Here is an 18,703-nt window from a genome sequence, read left to right as displayed (position 1 = left end):
GTTGCAAGTAGATCGGTCGTATGCATAGAGATCCACATTAAGAAATAGAACGAAAAAGCAACGGCATCACAGGTTACAGTCGAATCAAGTGGATTTACCGGATCTCATGGTGCAGATCTCAGAGGAGGGTGCAGGCAGAGGAGTACAGGAGTCGTTTAGATTCATAACGAGATGTGGATAGAACAGAGGTGCACCAAGGTGGCAGTGGACAGGTACAAATGTCGTGGTTGTAGGAGAGGCTGCACGGAGTGAAGTAGAGCTTACGTCTGACGTGACTGAATCCGGCCTCCCGGGAAGACAGGGAAAGACATAGCATGCAGCCTTTGACGTCCGACCCTTTAGTAAAGTATCCGGGACGTGTTCTTTGATGAGCTCAGACCTTTTTGAGCTCTGAGAGTACTTTGCAGAGGCCTTCGGCGCGTCTTTCAACTGTCGTTTATCGGCATGCATGTGGGCTTTCGACTGTCGTTTATCGGCATGCTTGTGGGCCTTCGACATGTCTTTCGACGCTCGGTCGTCTGCTGAGGGCTTGGATGTTTTGGACACAGCGCCAACAGACTTTTCTGTCGATTTCGGGGTCCTGTCGTGAGGTGAATGCTAGCGCGATGGCCCAGAGGACAGGGAACTGTCGGTCCTGTAAGGATATTTGGCGTGTTACAGCACAGAGTACAGCACTACTGCACAGGTAGCATTTTTTTTTTGATGCAGCACCACCACATGGGTGTGGTGCATTGCTATATGTGTTGCCAGAGTAACATGGACATATAAGTAAAGACAGGCTATTCAGTCAAAAACGATTTTTACATATAAGATGCAAATCTATTTTTACAGTTAAAAGCACACATGTGCACATTCAAAATGCACACTATTTTTCACCTGAAATGCCTATGTTGCAAGAGACACATTTGAAAATTAATAACTAACCTTATTAATAACTAACCTGACTAATAAAACTTCATTTAACATAACCCACTAATAAAAATGTGTCTCCACTGCAGAATTAGGCCTACTCTGAAAGTGAACTTTTAAACGCACATTCATTTTTTTTTCTTTGCTGCTCTGTCCACATAACTACAGGAAGCAAAGAGCTTGAAGGAACAGGAAATCAGTTTGTTACAATTGCCACTGTAGAAGTGAGCCATTGTGTAGTGAGGGAGGAGATGACATGATTGATTCTGATTGGAGCAGTGTCATAGCAAGTATCATGCTAGAGGCTGTGATTAGAACTTTGCTGGAGAAGCTTGAGGGGAGCGGGAGAACAATCGAGATCTTGCAGAGCTGGGAGAAGGATCTGTTTCCTGGCTGGGGCATTCCTGCTGCAAAAGCTGAGAGTTCCAGGCAATAACCCCGGTTTGAGAACAGCGGACGCTTGTTCTCACTGGGGTTGATATTCAAGGGAGCCAAATTCAGAAAGAGAATAGCCGGAGAAAACTCATGCTGAACAGATAAGGTAATTACAGAAGCGAGTGGGAGCTGTGCGAAAGTGTGCAAAACTGTTCAGTCAGTGTATTCGAGGGAGTCTCAGTCTCTTATCAGCATATTTAATGTAACCAATTGAATATATTCTTGCAGCTCTCTGTTCATTTTATCACAAATAATGTTGTACCATTTCATTTATTTCTGTAAAAAAGTTAAACTGTGTTTAAAAGAAATTTCTATAATACAAAAATATTTGAAAACAGATAGCTAGTGTGTATTATTTCTCTTTCATTTTGCATGGGGAAAGGTTTAAACGTGGGTAGATTTTTAAACAGCGCAATTGTCATTTTATGGTGCATGATTCTATTCAGTATGGACAGTCGTGAGTGACTGTTTGTAGCATAGCCTGTTGGAGGTACATGAGTCAACGGGAAGAGAGACTCTGTGGACATAGTTCCATACCGTATATAAGGTAGTGGAAATTACCACAAAAATACCACAATAGCCCATGGTGGCACACAACACTAACACTGAAAATGTGGTATCCCTAAAATGTAGGCCTGAGGTCTCTCTAGTGATCAAGAACAATCTAGATAAAAAACAAGGGATGTTGGATATTGGGGCCACAAATAAACCAACCACTATGCCAACCAGCCACGCAAACTACCGCGCACATCATCTAAATAGGTCTGAATTCTGAAATAATGCAATGTATTATTGTCATGTGTGACCCAATATGAATACAGAGAGTGATTATTGCTAAAGGTATTTTGGCAGTAAGAAAATACCGCAAAGCCCCAAATATCCACAAAATACCCAACAGTCCTCCGCCTTGATGCTGTGTGTGGCCTTTCGGTTGGCGTTGAAGTCGACTTGTGGCGGTGGCTGGAGTGCTTTGTGTGGGACTGTTTGTCCGTGCCAATGCCGCCGGGTGTCGTCACCGTAGCAGAGCCGCATGCCTGCCTGATAGGGTCAGGGGCTTGCACAGGGGCATCCAACTGATCCTGTTCGGTCTCATCTTCACTAAAGACGCTGATGCTGCCGTCACTGTAGGGACCCTCAACGTCCATGGCGGCTTTGGCCTGCATGGCGTGGTGGGGCCAGCACTTGGTCTTGCATTCCTTCAGAGTTTTGAGTTTGAAGAGCTTGCAAGATGTGCAGTGGCCTTCGTTATGGTCCCGTGGGAGACAAAGATTGCACACCGGGTGCACGTCTTTCCAGGGAAATGTTTTGGTTGCAAGATGGCCAAAATTTAAATGGTGTATTTTCATTGTATATGGGGAAGGCAGCCTGGCGAATGAGGTGGGTAGAGGGGAAAATATGCATTCTCTTAAGGAAGCTAAGAAATGAACCACCCCCCACTCTCGCTACTGTGAGAGCCGAGGCCCGGAGCGGCCTTCCGAGGCGTCTGAAATGTCCGTCGATCGAGTTCAAGAAGTCGTCGACATAGGTAGTCCTCGAAGCCGTCGCCAAAGGTCTTGTAGGGGAACGGCTAACAAAGGACAGTAAGAGTAAACTAGATTCAATATATTTTGTAAATAATGGCGATAGCCAGACGGAAACTGCGCTTTCAGCGACCGACAATGATGGGGGAAAAAACAATCTGAGGGACCTTGAAGCTTTAAGCATCATGGGTACAGTAGACGTCAGACTAGGGATAGTATTACTGGAACACCCCGTCGGTGTCCCTTTTCGAGTTTTGAAAACAACAACTGTAATACTCTGCAGCTTCCACTAGATGTCGGCCTATGCATAGCATGTGAACTAAGCAGATTCCACAAGCATCAGAAATATATATATATCCAAGCAAAAAGATGGGTAATAGGGGCGCAACTCTGGGTCCCAGCTGCAATCTGCTCAACAGTCCAAAGATCTTTTCCTCCTAGTGTGCTTTCATGCCTCAGCAATCATCAGGGAGGCTGATTGGTTTCAGGTGTTCAGGGTTGGATCCCTTTTTGGAAGTAGCAGTCGGTAGTAGCAAGGAAATCTGGTGTCTGTAGTATAGTGCCAGCCAGGATCCAACTCCAGTTTGGGCTGCCCCAATTTTCAACATCAGCCCTCAATAGGGAGTGTATGGGGAGTTACCAACAGTGTGCCACTCCAAAGTCAGGCATCTGTAGCCCGGGTGCAGCCCCTCTGGAGTTGTTTCAGACCTGGTCCAAATCTGTCCTGTGGTTTGGGCTGTGCGGTTCACCAAAAATTTACCCTGTTTGTCTATGGGAAAATTAATGGGAACTAGGCCGCAACTTTGTTTTATTTTGTCTTCTTAATACCTTTTATTTTCTTTAACTAATCTTTACAAAAACTTGCAGTCTGGAAGGACCTACACATCCCTAACCAACTTCAGAATTTCAGCCAAATACGTCACACAAGTCAAAAGTTATTAACAATAGAATATTTTGAGGTTCCGCGGGGAGGCCAACTCACCTTAACTACACCACCCTATAATAACCAGTTATTTTCCCATCTATGTGCACCATGAACTGAAGCCAAATGCTAAGTAAAGTGCTGTAACAACATACAAGGTTAATGTCTACATATGTAACACCTTTTGATTTTTAAAATTGTTTCCATCATTGAACCAAACCATGTGGCATAGATATGTCGGTGAACAAAAAGAAGTGTTCCAGATCAGTGATGTCATCGGTGATGTCATCAATGACATTTGTGATGTCATTTTTGATGTCCTGGGTTTTAGTCTTAGCAGTGCATGGAGGTGGCGCGAGTTATGGTTGCTTAGCTTATCATAACTGGTGCATTTCAAGGTTTTTTCGGTTTTACTTGAAACCATAACGTCTCTTTAACAACGATTTTTCAGTGAATATCATGGGTTCTTGTCAGTGCAACTTAACCATAACGTCCATTTAACAAAGTATTTCTGTGAATTTCATAGGTTTTTATGAGTGAAAATGTTTCATGATGTTACATCATTGTATATGTTATTAATAATTACTCTTTTGTAAACCTCCTTTAACAAAACTTTTTTTTGCAACGCATACGGATGTGTGTTATAATCAGCAGCTGATGCTGGAGATGCAAGTCATGGCTGAATTGTCTTAGGCATGAGGCTCGACCATGACCCCAACCACACCAAACACCTGCCGTTATCCACTGCACCTACCCTGCATCATAGTTCAGTGTTCCCTATACCCTCATAATGTGACCAATGGCCAATGCTCATGACTTGCAGCCATTGGCAGTTTCCACAATTCATGGGGCATGGGTTTTAGCCATGCCGCATTCCCAAATAAGCAAATCAAAGTACACATTTGTCCTTGCTCAGAGCTAGGCCCATTGTCAAAGCACCAAAGTTATATATACCACAATTTGTTGCCCTTACATTTTGACCCTTTAGAAAATATAAAACACAGGGCAGATTTGCAAAACCATGCTTTGAGGTCCCTGCTGATGCTCCTCGCAAATGTTTGCTGCAACCCTGTCCAGCACTTTGGGCTGTAGCCACGAGCAGTATTTGTTTTCCCATTCAAACCTAGGCCGATTCCGAAAAACCTTACTGTTAGGGAGAATTCTCTTCTAAGGCTAATTTCCCTTACCTATAGAGTCCCCCAGCAGTTTTGCTGGATTTGAAGGGTTTATTGTTTTCTCCCATTCTTAGACATATTGCTGATGTGTGTTTTAGGCTATTTTGGTGCTTGTGGTCTATGGGGTTTTTCTCACCCTCATAGGTATCATCTTTTTACATGTGTGTTACACAGCACCCTCAGTGCAGTGACACAGGGGTGTCCTAGCGACCCCCAAACAGACTCCATACCCTTGGACTGACTACTGTCTCCCAGGGCATGTAAAGTTGCCATTGACTTTACTAGTGAATAGTTATGAACAAAACCAGTACAAACCATCTTACTATGGAGGTACTGTAAAGGGTTAATAGTTTTTCCCTGGTGTTCATTTTCGAGAGGGTACCATCTAGTCCCTCTCTCCAAAGTTTCTGGGTGGTGGCAGTGGTTACTACCGTAAATATTCGACCGCAAATATTTCACTATGGGATTTTCCCATTGTTCGAGGCTACCACTTTTACTGACAGCCTCTAACATATCGCCGTTTTATTTTAATATTAACTTTGCTCCGGTAGGTTTTTATTGCCAGATCTTTGATAATAATTCTTTGTCGTGTCTTTCTCTGAAATCCTTAACCAGGTCGGGAGTCCTTTGTTCGTTCTTTTGGCAGGCTTCTACACAGAAGCCCTCCTCTCGGCGCCACTGAGTCTGGGTAGACAGGATGTGTGGGAGGGGGGAATAGGCACCCTGGACAGGGTTACCTTGGCAACCCAAGTCACACTCTGCCCTGATAGGCTGGGGGGTTATCCCGCCAGGTAGCCACCCCACTGTGTGAGTGACAACTAGGCTGTATGAATGGGTTTTTTTCTGCATAAATGCAGGGCTCCAAGGACTGGAGGACAATACGTCACCACTGGAACTAAGAAACACAAAGAGGAGAGAAGCTGAAGACATCTGCAACGACTGAACCACCAGTGAAGCCCTGCTGCAGATCCTCACCACTTTTCTCCAAAGACTCGAGAAGATCTTCACCTGCAAGAGTCTTCTTCCATTGAGCTGATGGGGCCAACCAGTTCACCAATCGCCTTCCAGGACCTGCCTTGGTCGAATTGTCACTGCCAAGCACTAGGAGACTGGATAGCCAGGCACCCGTACACCACAACCGCAATTTAAAGGAGCGTACCTTTTACTTCGTTTTGAAATCACCACAACTGGCTTCATCCCTGGGCAGTGCAGTAACTCGAACCCTCCTCCACGACGAGAGTCTCTCTTCCTCCGCTGGATCCCTCGAACTGCAGGAACTGCCAGGAACTACCGCCACTGCAGGAGCCTCTTGCACTTTCAAGGTACATTGTTCCGCCAGGCCTCCCATTTCGTTGGGTACTGCTAAAGGTGTTTAAAATCCTTTACTTACCTTCTGGGTTGGCCACCCCTTTCGTCTAACATTATCTTTTTACATCTGCAACCGCCTTTCCAACTCGTTAAACAAAGACTTGACTGCAGCTACTAGAACCGTTTGATCCTGGGCACTTGCCTTGTACCATTGACTCTGAGTGGCGCCAAAGTTATAAGCCATCCAAAACTGCTTTTCAACAACCCTGTAATTCAGTAATAGGCAAGGATGTCCCTAAACATCTGAGATGTTCGCAAACATCACAGTACTGTACCCGAACAACCGGGTACAGTACTGTGGACTTTACGGAATTTGGAGATGAAAAAACACCTGTTTTTTTGCTTTTTTATGGCCATATCCACTCCCATCTTCATCACCCCTCACCTCCCCAGAGATTGTTTCATTAATTTGACAAGTGCAATGTTATGTTTTTCAATATGTTTTTACTGCGATGTTTGCCGACAACGGGTGCGGTCTGCAAATACAACATGGTGGCTGTTTCCCAAAAATATGATGCACCTCACGCTTTTCACCACCCAATCAGCGGGCATGTCCGATGTCCACGGACCTCACACTGCTATCTGGGTCAATTGGAGGCCCGTCCGCAGAACGAACAGGGAAGTGAGTCCGCGGACCGAATCCAGATATCACAATTTTCTTTTTAACCTATTATCAGGCCATTTAAAAAAAAAAAAAAACTACTGGACGGATTTACACTAAATTTACAAAATCACGCTTTTGGAACCAAGCTGTCGCCCCTGCCGCAAATTTGGTGACATCCGTCCAGCAGTTTGGGCTGTAGGCGTGAGGAAACTTTTTTCCAATGCATCTATGGAAAAAACTACACCTTTTGGGACCCCTCTATAACTTTGCACCCCCTGGACGAAACCTCACCAGACTTCGCAGAATCATTCTGACGGGGCCATATACTTTCTTTGCAAAGTTTTGGGAGGATTCGTCCGGGGCATGGGGGCAAAGTTATAAGCCGTCCAAAATATGCTCTTCCTATGGGTCAAGCAACTTAACCATAACTACACGGCCGCTACCGTGGGCCATGTAATATGCATATATATATATACATATATATATATATATGTACATGTATATATACAGTAAGTAGTCGCAGTGCCGCAACCCACAGAGAAGACTTACCCAAAACCGCACAGAGGCGGTGCGGGACCCTCGATGGGACAACAGTGACAGCGTCGCCTGTGCTGCATGGAGGGACAATGGGGGTCCACCCTGCAGAGTTTCTGTACTGGAGTGCCAGAAGCCAGAACGGCAGCTTGCTCTGCATAGCCGGAGAGAGGATCAGAGACGATGGCAGAGAGGCGCTGCAGGACCTCAGACGAAAGGCCTTAGCCTGTGCCTTTGACAGCGTCAGCTCAAGTCCAGGATGTTTTGGCCTATGGAAGGACCCTGCTTCAAATCCCCATGGAGTACCCATTTTGTCACAGAACATTTTCATCTTACTGTGGAAATTCTGCACGGGAAAACTTCAAATGAGTCTTGGAGGAAATAAAATGGATTAGAGACACCTGCGAGTGAAAGAGGATAATAGAGGATCAGGGAGGATTAGCATACTTTGGGGGGCCTAGAAAGAAGGCGGAGAACTGCACATGAAGAGTGTCAGTGGGGATTTAGAAAACATTTAATGTCAAGTGTTTTCCCATTACCGTGGTAATCTGCAAACAATGCATTACTTTAGGGATGATTACTGTGGAAATACAAGGCTGCAGCCAGGTAAACACGGTAGGTTAATATTGGAATTCCCTAGGGGAAACTATAACGGAACTGAAAGGGGCCGCAAGGGGGCATGGGCAAATAGTCAGTGACCCTTCCACTTATGGTAGTGTTGGTGCGACAGGGACAGCGCCATTGGTATTCAGAGCTGATAATTTCATAATGAGGGACAAATGGGCCTTGCTGTAGACCGGGCCTAATTAGTGCTAAAGGTACTATGGACAAGACAATTGTCACAATGTGGAAGGTGCACATGGCCTAAGGGCACGGCCACTGGCTGGTGGTATCTGGTTAGTTACCAGACAGGAGGATATTGGACAAGGCCATAGGCCGGGTCACTAGTCATTGCAGTCTTTTGTAACTATTCTTGCAAGATGGACAGTGGCCATGGCGCTGGAGAAGATATAGTATAATAAAAGTTTAAAACCTGTGAAATTCAGTTAATAAAACGTTTGTTAAGACAGAGTTAAGATGATCTAAGTCATCGCAATAAAATCCTGGAAATTTGGGGGTTGGTAGAAGCTACAACCATCTTAACTTGGAGTAACCCCTGTTGCTCAACCTATGAGCACATGCATGTGATCACAGCAGGGATAAACAATGAGATGAAAAATGGCATCATGAGTGTCATGGCACATTCACTGCTCCCCTGCTGCATCACTGAAAATTGGTATTGTTAAGGAAAATACATTGCAGACTCCATGGAAACGTTTCCAATAACAAGATGGCCAACTGTAAATGGTTTTTACTGGAAGACACCAACACAACAGACTCCCGGTATCCCATTCATTCTGAACTGGCAGTGGATCTGTTTGCTTCCAGTAGTAAATATTTTCCTTGCTCCCCGCTCCCTCGTTTTCGTACCTGTTTCCCTTCCTTGTTCACCTCAATACTCTAGTCTGACCTGGCTGTCCCATATGTTTGAACATACCCTTCTGTCTTCCGTAAAGTTCCTACACTGCTTGGAACAATGGGGTATCTGTCCCATACAACTCATCCCATGAACATTGCATTGATTCCCGAAAAGACGTGCTACACTTCTAAAAAAAATAAAAAAATAAAAAAATCCTTGATGTCTCGAGAGATCTGGCTAATCAAGAAATATTATAGAGAAGTTTTTTTGGGTTTCCCTCCTTGCACTGGACCTTTACCCACTTGCTTCTTCCCAGCTGTATTATAATCTAGCAACACAGTGTTGTCTAGGAGTGAAGACTGTATCTCTATACTCCTCACTGCCAGAGCATCCCCAGGTGACCTTAGTCACTGACAATGCGTCACATCTACAGGAAGTGTGAGAGACTCTGAGTTAGGATGGGCGTTGGTAGGCAGTGAAAAGGTTTTCTTTTTGCTTTTGTGCGTTTAAAAAAAGCGACTAAAAAAAATAAAGGGGGGGGGGTTGGGGAACCCCCCATTCCGAACAGAAAAAAAAAGACATTCGAATGTTTTTTTTTTTCGGACATTATTTTTTCCACATTTTGACTTTCGACTTTTTGTAATTAGACTATTACTATAAACCATGGCCGTTACTTCCCACACCTGCTGAATTGCCTGGGCTTTATTGCGATTAATCAGATCATGTTAACTCTGTCTTAATTAAAGTTTTTCACTGAAGTTATATATAAAATAAATAAAGTACATTTCGAGCATTCAGCAAATTAGCCGAATCGCATCCAAAATAACCATAAGGGAGCTTGGTAAAATATGTTAGTACGCGTTTCCAAATAGTCTGGTGTGTTCATGCATTTTTGAAGATACAGACGACAAATCCATTCCTTGTGATTAAATCCAATAGCTAGTGTAACAGAAACCAACTAACACTCTGATTCCAATTACAGCGTTAGCCACAATAAACCCTCCAATCAAGGCTGATGCACTAGAGACTGACGGTTCAGTCACCCCAAATCAGCAACCTGCTGGGAGGATAATAATGGCATACCAGCTAATGTAACTGTTCAATATTAAGCCACTAAACTCGATTTGAGGCCAAGTGACTACAATATCTCCACAGGAAGTGAAACCATAAAAATAATTAATAGACTCAAGTGCGAGTAATGTCACCATTGACCATCATATTCTCTCAATACTCTACTTCCACTGCATGAATGTACCTACATTAAATAATGAGTTAATGTTCTACTATATCCACAACTTATATCTGGTGGACTGGATGAAAATAAGAACCAGGGGGGAGGGGAATATAAAAAGGGGCCAGGAAAACCGTTTATGATTATATGTCCAGAGAGCAGATAGCTAAGTAGTTATCTCACCTTCTGATAGAACAACCATGGACCAGATTTATCATGCAGGAAGGTATATAGTTCCTCATCCATTTTCGGGTGTCTTGGCAGTTGCATACCACAATCAACAATCATTTTCCTTTTGAACATTCTCAATTTCTGTTCCATATTGTCCCTCAGATGTTCTCAAACTATACTGATGGCCACAAAATCGTAAATCAGCTAAAGGTTATTTATTTAAAATAACAAATTAATTGATTAAACTATATTAAAAAAAAATTAAAAACATAAAATAAATGAATTTTTGAGTCAGACGAATAATGATATAAAAGCACCTTGCACGCTCGTTGACGCCATTTGGTTGTAAATCTTTGCCTGGTGCATGCATTGGGCTTGTTTAAGAAGTGGAATGATTTGTTAAAGTGTAGGCTGATGGTTAGGGTTACCAGTTCTTACTAAGGCACAGTGTATCATCAACTGGAGGATTTTGTGAAATCTTGGGGGATATCAACTTCTACCACCACAGGATGCATGTCTTTTGTTCCACCTAATTTATGAGGAACAATAGGTGTTGTTCAGAAAGTACAGTGGGATCTCAGGAAACATGATGGCAGTTTTACACATATGGAACTTCCTGGTTTTCCCGCAAATAAATTAGCGAAAGACACTTTTCGTGAAAAGGTTTTGGGGCTTGTGGTGGAAGGAAGCAAGAGAACGTGAAGTGGTCGAGCTCTGAGGGGGCACTGGGCAGGAGGGAGGAAGGTTGCCCACAAGCTCAGGTCAGGGGGAAAGGGAGTCTCGGCTACACTGTAACACACTGTAAGCAACTGTTACAATTTTGGTGACGGACACCTTAGAGAACATATTTGTTGAAAAAAAGGAATGGGTAAAAAAAAAATGTGTAAAAAGCGTATAGCTTGGCTTCATCATAGAACCACACATACAGGTACATTATCAACCAAGTAGGTTTTAAACTTTTGAATGTATTCATTGTGTACAGAACTTTCAGTGAATAAAACACATTTCGAATAAAAACAATACACAAACATTTAAATGCAAACAAGCATGAAGACATTTCAATAAAAGAACAAATCAGGGGGTGTTTATGGATGCAGGTCACGTCTGCTTTAATGCTGTGATCAATATGCAATTTAAATGTTTGCCAATATTTGGCGAAAAACTATATAGAACACAAGTTTACTGAAATGAAACATGACAAGATATATTTTCTATACTGCATGTAAGAATTGTAATCCATAATTTAAGTGAGCTACTAGACGTATATGACCTCTTGTAAGCATGTAGAGCTAGCTGCACAAGATATACAAAATGTACATTAAAATAGTTAACTAAGATAGTTTTTTGTTGTTGCAGAAATACACGTGGGGAGATGTTTTCCACCGCTCAATCTGCAGTCACCTTGTATACTGCAACAAAATGATCGAAACCAGATAATATTAGGAATCGCAGGTAGGTGGCTTGGACTGCAGACATCTGTATGGGAGAAAGATAGGTTCTTTAAACAACACAGAGTTTAAGCACAAGTACAGCCTTTCTATGTGTTGGTTCATACGTGTGCATTAGCATGCATAAATTACACATCCGCCATGTGACATGATCTGCCCGTATTGCCTCCCTTTCTAGGTTTCTGGCATTATGTTAGGTGGCCCAAGTCACAACAGGACCTTGACCCAGGTGCTGTTAATTAGAAATTCCCTTCCTACGCATAGTCTAAGCATTGTCAAAGGAAGTAAATTACTATATGGTCCACAATACTTTGGGAGTGCAAGGTACATTCCTGGAATTTATCGCGGACTAGAGCAGGCTCTGAAAAAGGCTGCAGAGGTTTGTAGAATTACACCCAGGTTCAGTAAGAGCTCAGAGGCTAAAGAGAATGAGTACTGCACCCCAAAGGACCCTGGTAAATGCCACCTGTGAAATGAACACATGATTTATGACAAAGGCACTACTAAGCTTCAGCGCCAGGTAGCTTAAGTGGAGTAAATGCTTCAACAAGGAACGATGAGCATCAGTATGGTGGTGCCTACCTAGAGGAAGGCTCTAATATCACTGCGGTCAGGTTATCCAGCTCCTTGCTGCAGATGCTCAACAGTTATGCAGCTCTGAGGAAGACCTACCATCTAACGAAGCAGGATTGATCAGCACAGCTTTTGTGATGTCTGCCATTACTGAGCCATGGAACACATTGATTAGCTGTCTAGTAGCCAATTTCTCTTCTTTGAGGGAGATGGTTGTCAGCAAGAGGCTGGAAACAGTGCACCTGCAGGAGGTGGAATACCTCACCATACTCACGCGGCCCTGGCAACCATATGGCAGTTTGCATCAGATACAGATACCGTTAGTGGCGACATGGAATCCTTTTGATGCTGCAGAAGCTCAAGTGTTCCAGTCGGTGCAGCAGAGCATCAGCTGCTATAGTCGTGAAGCACATTTAGGTGAGTCTAGCAAGCTATGAGCCGATACTTTCAGCAGGGACAGGCCTGTACCAAATGACAGGAGGGATTCCTATCCCAGCACTGACAGTCTGCACACTGCTGGCATGCTGAATAATGCCGGTTACTTCCCACTTTCCATCACAGGTCGCTGTGCTAGTGTCTGCACTGAGGGGAGTTAGTAGTCTTTTTGTTGCCAATGCAGGTGCTGTGACCACAAAAAGTATTTCCCATCCAACAATCCTCCACTGTTAGTCACTATCGGTATGCTGTCTACCTGCAGTCTCTATCCTCCTCTCTTCTCTTTTTATATTGATATACAGGGTTTCACCCTGTCTGGGAGGAAACAAGGACCCCTTCTGACCTAACTCAAGCTATGGCCGATCCTATCCCAGAGGGGTGGTGAGAGAGTTGGGACCTCTTGATGTGCCTTGCTTGCAAAAAGTGGTACCAATGTCGATCACTCAATGCCTTCTAGTGTCTATTCTGGCCAGAGTTGTCTTTTATTGCTTGTAGGACTTTAAAATCTAGAATACAGCACAGAGACAGAGAAACACAACTAGCAGATAGGACACAGACCAGGAGACTCCAGTGCACAACAGCCTCCAGTAAACTAGCAAAAGAATAACGAAATTCCAGACAAACACCGACTTAAGCAAACTGCAAAGACTGCATAAAAACCTGCACACAGGGGGTAGGACTAACAGGACTTTTGAAACGGAGCAGTGTGATGCCCCAGGGTGGGGGAAAGCAAAGGGCTAGGCTGGCCCAAAGAGCCAGTTCAGGCACACAACAAATGGGTAAGGGTGGGGTGTAGGAAAGAACCAGATGTCATGGGTATAAAAAAACCTGTGAAAACTAGACTGAGTGAAATGTTTTCGGGTGAGGTCAGGAGATGTGATGGCAGACCGAGAGACCAACAATGGAGTGGAGTGCTGTTATGACCGGCTCTTGGTCATAGGGTTCACTCCAAAGGACACTCAGGATACTCAGGCCAGGTACTCTTAGCGGTTACCTTATTAGCTTCTTAGGTTACAGGATCAGATGTCATCAAGTCATTGAGATACAAAGAGGATCAGGGACAAGAGCCCACTGGCTCCCACCACCCAGGCTCACATCTTGTAACTGCCTGGGTTAGAACCAATTCAACTCTAAACATTTTAACCTCACACTCACAACCTACATTCTAATGATGACATCGATCCTGGCACAGCATACATGCAAGCACAGGAGCCAAACCTAACACCTCCTTTCCTACAACAAACAAACATATGTCAAACTCACCAGACTTCCTCGCTCCAACCATGTTCCACTTACCACCGGGAAATTGAACCAGCAGGCTTAACTAACATCCTACGACAGGCCCAGCCGCCACAACTAACACTCCTAACCAATCAAAGCAACACAATGCACCTTCTGTTCCCACCTGCCACGAGGAACCTCAAACTGCCACTTTCGAGCACTAACCGCCCACCTTGGCAACCAAAACAAACACTACCAAAACCCAACCAAACACACAACTCCTTCCGTTCCTCCCTGCCACAAAGAAACCTCGAACTGCCACTTCCGAGCACTAACTCCCAAAACCGGGAAAAACCAGGTACTGTTGTAACAACACGCAACACTTACTAACAACCCAACAATCTACCCGGGTCAACTAGGAACTACACTTACAACTCAAACCGCTGTTAGACCCACTCAGAAGCTCAAGCAAACACAGCCACACCAAGTCACCACTCACTCACCCAATCACACCAAAAATAAAGGCAACTAGCTGTCACTAAAACAACCACAACTAGACCCAACTGCAAATGTTGGCCAGACATTTGAGCCCTTCTGAACAATTCAAAACCCCCAAAGTGAACACAGCCAAAGATGAAACGTTGCCAGGGTTCTGAGATTGACCAAGAGGAACTCAAGAATAATCTCAGAAACCACCTAAAAATTCAAAAAGAAAAACACAAGATGCAATATCACCTGCATCTTCAGAATTTCAAACTAAATCCCTGGACCCTAACAACTCCATGAGGTCACCAAACAACATAAAAGCTTCACACAGCTTCAGGCACTAGTCCCCTGCTAGATGCCTCTGGGCTTCGCAAGACCACAACCCAAAATAACGTAAAAGCTACACTAAGCTTCAAATGAACGCCACAGAGCCACAATTTACGACAACATGAAAGCTTTGCAATGCTTCTGGTACTAGTCTGCTACTAGGTACCTCTGGACCCCACAGAGTCACTAACCAAAACCCATCAAAGCTCCACCAGTTTCCAAACTAGCCTACCTCTAGTATATTTGTATCTGACTTTGCAGGGCCACACACACACACAACACCACCAACTCCGCAGAGTTCTTTGACCAATCACTTCTTGGTCATGCACTCACCCAAAACATTGATGAAACGTTGCCCAAACGTAAATCAGACACCAGATACACAAGATACAGACAACCCCCACATAGAATGTTAACTACTAAGCAGCGCTGCAGTCGCTCTAGCAGTCATCATGGATAGTACTAAAACAAACACACAAACAACGGCTCACATATACAACTTCATCAAAATGGTTATGTTAAACATAGTATTGGGTGATCAGTACTTTGAAACATTGTACATCCAAGTCACGTTTCCTAAAAGTCCATGTCACCATTCAACAAGCAACCTAATATGCTAAAATGCCTAAAAACGTTATACTAAGCATTGCATTGGCAGATGTATAATCACATTTTAAATTGCAGATCTCCTTTTCTAAAAGTCCTCATAGCTATTACACGGGCAACTCTACATGCTGAAAATCCTCAAAAATGTCATGCTAAGCAAAACATGGAAAACATCACTTTGATCATGCACCCACCTGATAAGAGACCCAATAAACCTTTAGTTCACCTAAAAGCCCATGTTGTCACTCTGCCGGAAACAACGCTACAAGCTGAAAACATTCAAGTAATCAAAGCAAATATGTAAAGTAGCATGAACTGACTAACACTTTAATTATATGATAAGACATGTCTAAAACCACATAACACAAAAAGCACACATCAGGCATCACGTACTAAAACATTCCCAAGCACTTCCATTTAAAACAGCGCCACCCATTGCAAACTGATTCCACCCTGCATAGCCCGAAAAATATACCTCTACATCATGTATTGAACAATGTGAACCAAGTGGGACAGTTCATTGCTATCCACTCTACCAGAAAACGATAATATGCAAAAGGAATTAACCACTGCTGTCTAAGCTTTGAACAACACCGTTCCTGATTACAGAACAATACTCCTACCCGCCAGAATGTCACCCTTTTCCTTTTGATTTTCCATGTCACCCTTCTTGAGGCGACAAGACAAACTATTGCAGACTTTCCACGCAAAGCAGGACCAAACCGCATCCCGGTTTATTTGCTTCCGAATGGAGGAGCGTCACATACACAAGGAAATCGAAGAGCTTCCTGGTCACGTTAGGCCACGTCGATAGGTGCCCTCTTCCACGCTTCCAGAGCACTGCAGCAGCTTTACTGTATATCCAGATCGTGACCCCGCACACTCGTTGAGCTTCAAAAGACCCAACGTTCGATCTGATCACAGACACCTCAGGCCCCATGATGACGTCACCACAGCAGCGGCAGTCCCTGCGCCGCGCAGAGCTCCACAGCAGCAACGCCGCTTTGGCTGTCAGCGGAACCGCTGAACTCCATGACCACCAGACTGCACTTCCAAAACGAGAATCCAAAACGAATACAGACCAGAGCGCTCTCAACTCATACAGCATGCCGGTAAGAACATTTCTTTTAACGGAAAGTGTGTCTTCCCTCCAATGATGGACACACGCTCACTTTGCTCCTTAGTGGACAGCAACACAGCCTGTTTTAATCAACTTTGGGTACTCACGCAGACTTAGGCAACCCTGCCTGGGCACTCATGCCCCCTCATGTGCCAGGGTGACTACTGGAACAGGCTGTCTGGCAATTCTTCCCGGGGCCTTTCATCCTGAGTCCCAGGCAGGCCCCTCATCCCAAGTCCTTGGGAGCCTTTCCTGTCAGCCGCTCCTGATGGCGCCTGGCACTGGCAGGAAACTCACGTCCCAGCGCACCCTTGGGACAAGCTGCCTTATTCAGCCCTGGGTGGCTGCCTCAAACAGCCCTGGGTGGTGGGCGCTAAACAATCTATGGGGGGCAGTGGGCTCTCCCTCTCTCAACAGTCACTTTTATCCTCTTGCCTGCACCACCCGCAGCAGAGTCCTCTTCTTTTCTCTCACATGACATCACACAGGTACCTGCTTCTTTTTACTTCCAGCTGTCCACTCCAAGGTCCTTCTTCACCATACCTTGGACCATCCTCGTCGCCAATTGTTATGACTGGCTCTTGGCCATAGGGTTCACTCCAAAGGACACTCAGGCCAGGTACTCTTAGCGGGAACTTTATTAGCTTCTTAGGTTACAGGATCAGATGTCATCAAGTCATTGAGATACAAAGAGGATCAGGGACAAGAGCCCACTGGCTCCCACCACCCAGGCTCACATCTTGTACCTGCCTGGGTTAGAACCAATTCAACTCTAAACATTCTAACCTCACACTCACAACCTACATTCTGATGATGACATTGATCCTGGCACAGCATACATGCAAGCACAGGAGCCAACCCTAATAAGTGCCGAGATGTCCATGACGGTGTTGGAAAAATGCTGAGCTACAAACACTCTGGTGGCAAAAAGATCAGGCTAGCTTTAATACATTGAAACACATATTGTGTAGTGAGCCTGCCTAAAAGTGACCGTTTTCAATAAAGAGTGCATCCTCCAGACAGATGCTTCTAAAGTAGGCATAGGGGTCGTTGAATCCCAATAATATAATGGGATAGAGCATCCCGTTTTATACATCAGTAGGACGCTCTTTGCAAGGGAAAAAAATGATGCTACCATCTAACTTGAGGCCCTAGCAATCAAATGGGTGCTGGGTTATTTGAAATATTATCTGACAGGGAGAACATTCAAATTAATAACTGACCACTCACTTAGCTCAGTTTGTGGAAAGCAACAAACCCTAGGATCATGCGCTGAATTCTTGATCTCTAGCCTTTCTGTTTTCATGTGGAACACAAAAAGAGTAAAGCACAGGGAAATGTCGATTTCCTGTCCCGATTTCCCTTAGAGGGAGATGGGGAAGCCAGCAGAATTAGATGCAGGGTATGTGACGATTCACAAGGTGTCGTCACTTCTCCCCAAGTGGTTTGTCTCTTCTCATGAGGCTAGGGAGTTGAGGCCGCTACCCAATAGTTCCCATAGGGGTGGTTTAATGCATGGTGAGGAACTCTCTCCTTGGGGATACGGACGACCATCTTGGGGTTAGCCCAGCAAATAATAAAACATCTCCACATTCTCTAGCCCATCCTTCTATCCCCAACCTTCTTGTTGAAAGCAGAACCATATACTATTGTGATGCAAAAGAAACAAATGGCCTTGAAAATACGAAGACGAGGAAGAATACAGAAAACACAAAGACTGCTCCCAATACTGGTACTCCGACAAGGTGGACCCAAGGAGGCATAGAGATCAACCTATTAAAAGTAACAAGGGTCTTTGACAGCCTGTCCATCAAGAACGTGCTACAATGTATAAAGACAAACAATGAACAACAGTTTTGATCAATCCCAGGAAGGAGCTCAGCTGCAGCGCCTGTTGGGAGAAGCAACAGACACGGAGAGCGTTCGACGTGGGAAATCTAAAGACTGGTTGCCAACCCAAAGAAAAGAGGAACCGAGGACACCAGTGGTCAGCTGTGTGAGTCCTCACAGGGTTCTGCAGGAGCTGACCGGGACACGATACTAAGAGCAAGATGATTCGAGCAGCCCAGCAACTGCAGATGCCCTAGAGCTGCAGAAGCAGACGGGCAAAGCCGAGCCAGCCGAGAAGTGAGACCGCCATCCCTGCAAGCCCCATTGAC

At 44.5% G+C, this 18,703-nt stretch overlaps 1 protein-coding gene across 1 annotated transcript in view; it reads right to left on the bottom strand.

Moving 5' to 3' along the window:
• Positions 1-11,410: 11,410 nt before the first annotated feature.
• IFT25 (intraflagellar transport 25) overlaps positions 11,411-18,703 on the bottom strand; it is a 345,349-nt gene continuing 338,056 nt past the window's right edge. Inside the window, exon 6 of the mRNA XM_069642159.1 lies at positions 11,411-11,804. Coding sequence (XP_069498260.1) covers positions 11,715-11,804 — 90 coding nt within the window. The 3' untranslated portion in view covers positions 11,411-11,714. The remainder of the gene's footprint in view (positions 11,805-18,703) is intronic.

The sequence above is a fragment of the Ambystoma mexicanum genome, chromosome 1q (assembly GCF_040938575.1).
Source record: "Ambystoma mexicanum isolate Mex_15411 chromosome 1q, UKY_AmexF1_1, whole genome shotgun sequence".
Lineage (NCBI taxonomy): Eukaryota > Metazoa > Chordata > Amphibia > Caudata > Ambystomatidae > Ambystoma > Ambystoma mexicanum.
This window is presented reverse-complemented; position numbering and strand designations above follow the sequence as displayed.